This window comes from Salvelinus sp. IW2-2015, linkage group LG17, assembly GCF_002910315.2.
Source record: "Salvelinus sp. IW2-2015 linkage group LG17, ASM291031v2, whole genome shotgun sequence".
NCBI classification, from domain to species: Eukaryota; Metazoa; Chordata; class Actinopteri; order Salmoniformes; family Salmonidae; genus Salvelinus; species Salvelinus sp. IW2-2015.
The window spans coordinates 35794787-35803851 of record NC_036857.1 but is presented as its reverse complement, the minus strand read 5'-3'; the positions used below and the strand labels follow the sequence as shown (position 1 = coordinate 35803851).

The 9065-nt window shown below is 46.8% G+C and overlaps 1 protein-coding gene across 9 annotated transcripts in view; it reads right to left on the bottom strand.

Moving 5' to 3' along the window:
- The window catches only part of LOC111976939 (histone-lysine N-methyltransferase PRDM16-like), a 404992-nt gene that overhangs the window by 283663 nt on the left and 112264 nt on the right, over positions 1–9065 (bottom strand). For all 9 annotated transcript variants that reach the window (XM_070448125.1, XM_070448123.1, XM_024006117.2 and 6 more), the window contains exon 2: positions 7353–7744. In XM_070448125.1, the coding sequence (XP_070304226.1) occupies positions 7353–7744 (392 nt within the window). The remainder of the gene's footprint in view (positions 1–7352; positions 7745–9065) is intronic.

The window sequence follows — 9065 nt, the reverse complement described above, 5'->3', positions numbered from 1 at the left end:
GGCAGTAAACGACGCTCGTAGGAGCTGTGAGGTCAAGCCCCAAAAAACTATTGGGGGGGGTTAAAGGGAATGTGGCAAGTCAGGTAGGAGACCTGCGCATACTCATGTACTTACGTGGAGAGCACGAGTAGGGCAGACTACCGTGTTAACGCAGTACGACGTTATTCCACTCCCGACTGGTAGGGCGCTAGATTGACAGTATGAGCAAGTGCCATGAAGCCGGGCTCTATCCTTCTGGCGCACCAGCGCGTCTCCTCGGAGGCGAGCTTACATGGCACCAGCCTTACGCAGGTTGTCCCGTCGCCTACTCATACCGGTGGCGGTTTACTGCACTCTCCCCGCACAAGGCTACGGGCGATCGGGGAGCAATTCAACCAGTAAGGTTTGGGCCATGAGCTCCGTGTCAAGGAGCACAGTACGCCTGCACTGGGTCCGTATTCCGGCCGCCACCTCCCCCGCGCCAGTCCTGTTCCACCAGTCCAACCACCACGCACCAGGCTTCCGTGTGTCCTGCAAGCCCTGTTCCTCTCCACGCACTCGATCAGATTGGTGCGTGGTCTCAGTCCTATTACACCAAGTGCCTACACCACAGCACCAAGCTCTGTTGTCCCTAGACGTCCTGTCGTTACCGTTGCTGCTTCCCGCACTGAGCCCTTATGCGTCCCAGCCACTCCAGTGCCCACCCACGCACTTAGCCCCTAATGTGCAGTATGCCCAGGCGTCCAGTTAGCCCTGTTCTTCTCTCCCCGCACTAAGCTGAAGGTCGTTGTACCTTAGCCCTGGCCTCCACGTTCCGGTACCACGCCCAGGTCTACAGTGCGCCTTACTCCGATCGGTGCCATCCATCTTCTCCACGCATCTGAGCCATCCTGTGCCCCAGGCCAGTTACTGATAATCAGCTCCGTCTCCCCAGCGCCATTTCCAAGTCCCTCCGTCTCCCAGCGCCATCTGATGCTCATTCGTCTCCCGTCAGGCTATCTTGAGCCATGCGTCTCCTCAGCGCCATCTGGCCACCACGTCTGGCCCAGTAGTCCATCTAGAGCGCCGTTCTGTCCCGTATGACGTCTAAGAGCCGATGTCAAGTCATTGAGCCGTAGCAGAGCCATTCGTTCTAGTCAGGATTCTCGACAAGCCGCCAAACCAGACAGGATCTGCCAGAGCCGCCAACCAAGAACAGGATCTGCCAGAGCGCCACAGCATCCCAGGAAGCCGACTCGCCTGACGCCACCAGACAGGAATCTGCCAGAGCCGCCAACTCAGACAGATGATACCTGCATTGAGCCCCAACTCAAGATAGCATCTGCCAGAGCAGCCAATCAGCCATGAGGTCCAGGATCCTCATCGCACCATAGCATGCCCAGATCCGTCCGCCAGCCAATGAGCAGCCATAATCCGTGCAGGCTCAGACCATGGAGCAGCCAGAATTCCATCACTCCAGCCATCGTCCGTCTCCTATGATTTCCCTGGCTCCCATGCAGGTTAGTGTTATCGTTGGTCGAAGATTCCGATGATACTAGACTGATCCATTTATTTGCTAGTCTCATGAGTATCACTGTCTAAAGCTACCAGCGCCAAAGTGTCGTCATATAAGTCAAGCTCTCAGATTTACCGTCAATTTTTCTAGCTCAGATTAGATACTTAACTGTTATCGCGTGTCCAGCAGATGTGCCGCCAGTAGTGTCCGTCCAGGCCTTGAGTCTCCGATAGATCAGCTCTTCGGTCCATGCCCTGAGGTGCAGTCCGAGCTAGCTGCTAACTGTTCACACCTCTCTATCGTCCGGAGATTTACCCATCATTCCTATATTTTGGTTCTGACCCTATATCCATGTGTGCGGCCACTTCCAAAAGGATGCGGTATATCGAAGTGGGTCGCCAACCTTAAGAATGCTGATGTTGCTAGAACAACCCTTGAGATCCGGGCTGTCCCTTATTATCCGGTGTACTGCCCCTTGACGTCTCGGTGCGTAGCCTTCTAGTAGCGCGGGGTCACCTCATGCCTTCAGGTCCGGTGTGCTGCGCCTTCAGTCGGGCTGTCCGTACCTTCCAGTCCGGAGCTGCCCCTTACCCGGGCTAGCCCTTTCCTGGTTGCTGCCCTTATCGTGGTACTTATCTTGCTAGCTGTCCCTTATCCTGTGTGCCCACTTAGTCCGGTTTACTGCCCCTTAGTCCGTCTGCCCTTATTCCAGTGCGGGTGTTCAGAAGCGGTGATGACTATGGTGTGGGGGACCCGACAGTTCCGGAGCCGGCCGCCGTCTGGATGGACGCCCCAGACTCATCCCCTAGATCTTGTGCTGGTGCGCCCGGAGTTCGCACCTGTAAGGGGGTTTATGTCACGGCCCTGGCCTTGTATTGCTTTGTGTCTTAATTATTTAGTTAGGTCAGGGTTGTGACATGGGGAATTGTATGGTTTTTGTATGTCTAGGGTGGTCTTGTAAGTTTAGCGGCGTTTAATTTACGAGTAGTTCGGGCGTTTATGTTTATTAGTAGTTAGCTGTGTCTATGTGAAGTGTAGTATCTAGAAAGTCTATGTTGCCTGAATTGGTCGTCAATTTAAGACAGCTGGTTTATTGTTGTCTTATTGCGGAGCCATATTTAGGCAAACCATAGCTTTAGCTGTTGGTGTCGGGAATGTCTAGTTGCTGAACGTTTGATAGCCTGTGTGTGTGTGCACAAAGCGTTTATAGCTTCACGGCTCGGTCGTTTGTTTAGTTTGTTATAGTGTTCGTTTATGTTTTTCTCTTTTGAATAAAGAAGATGGTCTTTTTCACCGCTCGCCTTTTCCTCCTCTCTTTCAGTAGACGATCGTTGACACTCTGGTATTATGCCTGTGTTTTCTGTCTGTCTGACTCTTCTCGTCTGTCTGTTTAATGCCAAGAGTGTGCAAAGCTGTTATTCAAGGCAAAGGGTGGCTCTTTGAAGAATTTCAAATATTACAATTTTGATTTGTTTAACACTTATTTGGTTACTCATGATTCCATGTGTTATTTCATAGTTGATGTCTTTACTAGTTTATTCTACCATATGTGGGAACTCCTTCAAGACTGTTGGAAAAGCATTCCGCATGAAGCTGGTTGAGAGAATGCCAAGAGTGTGCAAAGCTGTCATCAAGGCAAAGGGCGGCTATTTGAAGAATCTCAAATCTCAAATATATTTTCATTTGTTTAACACTTTTTTGGTTACTASATGATTCCATATGTGTTATTTCATAGTTTTCATGTCTTCACTACTATTCTACAATGTAGAAAATATTACMAAAAAAAAGAAAAACCCTTGAATAAGTAGGTGTTCTAAAACTTTTGACCGGTAGTGTATATTAATGGTATTTAATCACCCTTCTAACCAGGTGACAGGGAGTGTCACCCCCGTGATTCATGCCTGTTGTCTCTCTTCCAAAACCTTTTACYTCTGTCATCTCGCCATGTCGGTTTGTCCTGCGTCTCAAGTGTTTGCTATCTCTAGGAAAGCACTTGCACAGAGTCAATAAATGATTCAGGGGTCGCTAAGTAATCTCTCTCTGGTGAAGAGGGAAAGCAAAGACACAGCGCRTTGCCGTGTCAGTCACATTGTCGGACACATTGTCAGCCTTAACTCTAACGCACAATTGAGAGAGAGCCTTCATAGGGTGACCTACTTGTGATTGGATGGTCGATGACATCTCAGAAGTTTACCACTATCTGTGTTTGAAATGGCACTGTGGTAAATGTGACGCCATTCAGGGACATTTGTTTTTATTTTTGAGCCAACCAACACCCATTCTATAGGTGGATCCATATCCACACTACACCTTACAGTATATACATGATCCATTCAACTCCCATTCAATATTCCCACAGTGACGACTACTAGCATTAAAACCCTCCACTGAGCATTGGGTATATAGGATCACATTTAGACAAACATGTCCCCCGTTTAGTTGGGGCTAGAGGGGACAGACAGACAGACATATGGACAGGGGGCCCCCATTAACAGCACTAATCTCCCCTGCTTTCTTAGGGCCCCATCTCCCCTGTCACTCTTCCATCACTCTCCCTCTGTTCCCTCCCTCCCTCAGTCTTCATTTTCTCAATCTTTCTCCCTTTATTCCCTCCCTCCCTCCCTCCCTCAGTCTTCCTTTTCTCCCTCTTCCTCCCTTTGTTCCCTCTCATGTCTCATGATGGCTATCGATGGCTGGGCTGTGATGACTATCTATGATAAGAGCCTTTTGCTCTGAGCCCCGCTGAGAGAGAGAGAAGCCAAAATAATTGACACGCTATAAAGCACGAAGCCAAAATAGTTGACACGCAATGAAAAATACATTTAGAACGAGGTCCTGACTAGATCTCACAACTAGCTTAATTATTGGCTTACTGCTATTATAGTATATGAAAGACACATATACAGACAATGATCTCTGACTGGAGTCTGACTTAGTCATGGAGCTATCAGAAACCTCTTCAGGCAGCACTTTCGCCAGTGAGCAGCAGGCCATAAGCCGACCCCTCCAAATCAACGTGCTGAGCGAAGCAGTCATTTTGGGCCTGTAACATGAGTGTTGTACAGGGTTAGGCAGGAGCAGCGAGGCTGATGACTCCCAGCCAAACTGCTTTGAGAGAGAGACAGAGAGAGAGAGAGAATAGCCCAATGCACGCCCCGTAGGTCGAGTCATAATATGAACTTTTCAGAGGAAAACGTTTTCCGTGGCATTGTGCCTTGTGGCGTATGCCTCACTTCTCTAAATCGGCAAATGCTTCTTCTCGTGTATTGGACGAGAGGAGGAGAGAGAGAGAGGGGGGAGAGAAAGAGAGACAGAAATGGATTGCATGGGCAGAATGCTGGGGATAATCAGCCTCGCGCACACAATTCACGGGATTGAGCMTGCATGTGACCCTCACCGACACGTTTACTGAACCGTTGAAGCATGTCAACTGTCCCTGTAAATAGGAACATAACTCAAACATTGCAGGGAGCGCACACATCTGCCAGTGTTACACAAGACTATGGTTATATCCAGCAACTGCATACTGTGGTTGGCTCAGCCAGCCTACATACTGTACAGTACACCCTGTCCGAAGTGGCTACCTCCAAACTATACCCAACCTTTTAGTGACGTGATGTGTAATTACATGTGAAGGTAACGCTATAATATCAGACTATACAATATATGTGAATCACCAAAATGGCAGCCTGCTGAAATGAGAAGCAGGCCGGGACCATTCTAGTCTGAATAGCTGTGGTGGGAGAGAAGAAGAGAAGAGAGAGAGAAAGAGAGAGAGAAGAGAGAGAGAGAGAGAGAAGAGAGAGAGCAGAGAGAGAGAGAGAGAGAGAGAGGAGAGAGAGAGAGAGAGAGAGAGAGAGAGAGAGAGAGAGAGAGAGAGAGAGAGAGAGAGAGAGAGAGAGAGAGAGAGAGGACCAACTTCAATATCCTCTAATGTCATGTTGAAATGATGGGTAGTTCAAACAAACTAGCTGCAACGACCCTGGCTGCACGCTTCTTCAATTTCCATATCGTGTGGCGTGACCAAACGGGTGAAGCTCCGTCAGACAGACCGGGGGGAGCGCGGCACCGAAAAGCCGATACCTCCAGTATCAAGAGATTTTCCAAAGATTGGCGACTGATGGAATTTAAAGAGAGGGTGGTGAGCCGGTTCAAAGATGACACTCCAATGGTAGTATGAAATGCAAATGGCAAGGCACTTCATTGGCAGTATGTGGTTGCGTTTAGCTAAGGAAGCTAAAATGAATCATTCTAGTGCCTTTTTCACTTACCTTCCTCAAAGGTTGCACTCAGAAAAGGCCCCTTAATTTGCCATTTTTTTCATTTCGGACTGTGTCCGAATACTTACCACTTTTTACAGTCTGTTAAGCTACCAGCAAACCGGGAACATTTCCCCAGACATTATTAAGATTCCATTCAGTTCTAGTTAGGGTTTAATCTAATATCAAGCAAACGTTTTAGATTAATATCCCTGGAATATTCTGCTAAAGTTCACTAAAATTCTACAACATCAAACTACCACAGAACATTCCCCAACGCCTTTTACGTTTCCAGGTAATGTAAACACAATGTTCTTAGAAAATGCAGCAGCAACAAAATGTGGGAACAATAGAAGTGATTCTGAGGATATTATAGGAACATTCTGCTAATGTTGATGCCGATATTACTTCTAACACATACCACAAACAGAACATTCCTGTGAGTCTGTTGTTAAGTTTCTGTAGGATATACATGATGATCCAGATTAGGTTCTAAAAACATTATTCCACAGATAATGCAAGAAGTTCTGAAACATTACTCACACGATAATGCAAGTAGTTCTTAAAACAATAGCCACGATAATGCAAATAGTTCTAAAACATTACTACCACGATAATGCAAGTAGTTCTGATAAACTTACTTCCACGATAATGCAAATAGTTCTGAAACATTACTTCCACAATAATGCAAATAGTTCTGATAACATTACTTCCATCAATTGCAATAGTTTCAAAAATTACTTCCACGATAATGCAAGTAGTTCTAAAATTACTTCCACGATATGCAAGTAGTTCTGAAAAAATTGCTGCATGTCTACTGTAATGTAACATTGTTGTATGAAGTTGCCACCAGGATCCTAATGATTCTTGTGGATTTCCCTTCAAAATACATCAATTATGATCCAAACTATATGTCTTAGTACATATGCACATTATGTGCACCTCACCGCAATTTAGCAGGCAATAAYTTAACATGATTTCTGAAATCAAGTTTGTAGGGAAAATAAAAGTCTTTCTAGATTTAGTAATCCTCTCTTTTTGCAAAGACAAATGCCACAACTTGGAAGCCAGAGTAAAATATGGTGTAAGCAGCTTCATAGTTACATTAGTTCCAACCCAGTGGTGTAGTGGATTCATTCCAGCCATAACACTCCAAAGCTCCTAGGTTCAATCCCCACCTGCGACTTTCAACAAAATGTGAGAAAAATGATGTTTGTCTAATGTAATGTGATATCCACTTGAACGGTTGTACGTGTAACTTCCTCAACAGCRAGATGAAAGGAAACTCTGGGAACAAATGTTTTTTTTGTGATGTCACCACAATGTTACCGCCAGACTTTCCCCACAACCTAATAAAACATTCTGGGAACCTTTAAAGAACAGACAAAATGTGTTCTGGGAACGTTCTTGTAACGTCAGTCGAACGTTTTATACAAACGTTGTATAATCATCAGCACAACTGTCCAGTTTTTTGTGTTACGAGAACATTTGCAACAACTTAATGAAAGTTCTTGGGATTTTCACAGAACCAATTTTAGTTTTGCTGGGTACAAACTGTGTGTGAGAGCTAAATCACATGGYAAAGACGTCAACAGAATGCCTACAGAACAATGACCTACCTCCCATCCGAAGGAGCTGTCTTTGACCGTGGCGCCCTGCAGTGCGCTGTGAGGTCCAAAGTGCTCTCCCATCCCGATCCGGGTTTTGGCCCATATCCCCAGGCCCGCTCCGGGAACCGAGGACTCGCGCAGCTCCAGGTCGCTGGGGACGGGAATGTCGCCGGGAATGTAGACGGGCACCTCGTAGGGCGAGCCTTCCTTGGGCGTGAAGGGGATCTCGTGGTGATGATGGTGGCTGGGATGGTGGTGGTGGTTGTTGGGGTGCGGGGACAGGGGTCCTACGGAGATGGGGGACATGATGCTATCCTCGGTCTCCTCCTCCCCACTCTCACCCCCTCCCGCCAGGAGGTGGGCCTCTGTCTCGTGCATGCTGTCAACTGGCTCAATGTCAGCTGAGAGAGGAAGAGAAAGTGAGAGAGTTAGTTTATGTACAATATATTCAATATTCAACCATTGATTAACCACACACGTCAATTGAGAATCAAAGAGGGAGAGGAGAGCGAGAGAATGACTACAAAGTGTATGCGGTAAACATGCCTTCAGAGTGAGAAAGAGATGCTTGACCTTCACTGCAGTATCTTGGCCTATTCTCTGCACTCACTCCATTTTGGGAGTTTATACCAGTATYATCAAAAGATAGTACATTGTATAGACAGGACTTTTACACTGTAGACATTATCACCAATAGAACTTAACCATACCGGGCTACTCTAGGACTGATCTACTAACTGACTCACACAACCCAAACAAGCGACGGAAAACCTAAAAAGCCTTCAGACCCAGGTAGGGCAGCCTGCCACACAGTATTCCCAGTCAAAACATTCCCCACCGTCAGAGGAAGCCCTGATGGGACATGGTGTTCCATTCAGTCACAACCACTGCCATTTCCTGCCRGGTCATCTTACAGATAATGGGGGAGAAATGACCCAGGCATTGACAGTCACTCGCGAGTTTAGATTAGTCATCTATGCTTGTCACTGTTCTGTGGCTGACAGCGTAATTGTGGTGTTCGGGTTTCCACCGTCCAACGATAATGACAAAGACAAAGAATTAGAGAGGCACGAGTCCAGCTAGACACACCATCTGCATCAACTCCTAACCTCCCTCTCGCACAGTCATGGCCAGATCACTTGGAGAAAGTCAGATGTACACTATACAGTGGAAGTCTCAAGTTTACATACACCTTCGCCAAATACATTTAAACTCAGTTTTTCACAATTCCTGACGTTTAATCCTAGTCAAAATTCCCTGTCTTAGGTCAGTTAGGATCCTGTCTTAGGCCAGTTAGGATCTAGAATACGTGGACAACTACAAATACCTAGGTGTCTGGCTAGACTGTAAACTCTCCTTCCAGACTCATATCAAACATCTCCAATCCAAAATCAAATCTAGAATCGGCTTTCTATTTCGCAACAAAGCCTCCTTCACTCACGCCGCCAAACATACCCTMGTAAAACTGACTATCCTWCCGATCCTCGACTTCGGTGATGTCATCTACAAAATAGCTTCCAATACTCTACTCTGCAAATTGGATGCAGTCTATCACAGTGCCATCAGTTTTGTTACCAAAGCGCCTTATACCACCCACCACTGCGACCTGTATGCTCTAGTCGGCTGGCCCTCGCTACATATTCGTCGCCAGTCCCACTGGCTCCAGGTCATCTAGAAGTCTATGCAAGGTAAAGCTCCGCCTTATCTCAGCTCACTGGTCAC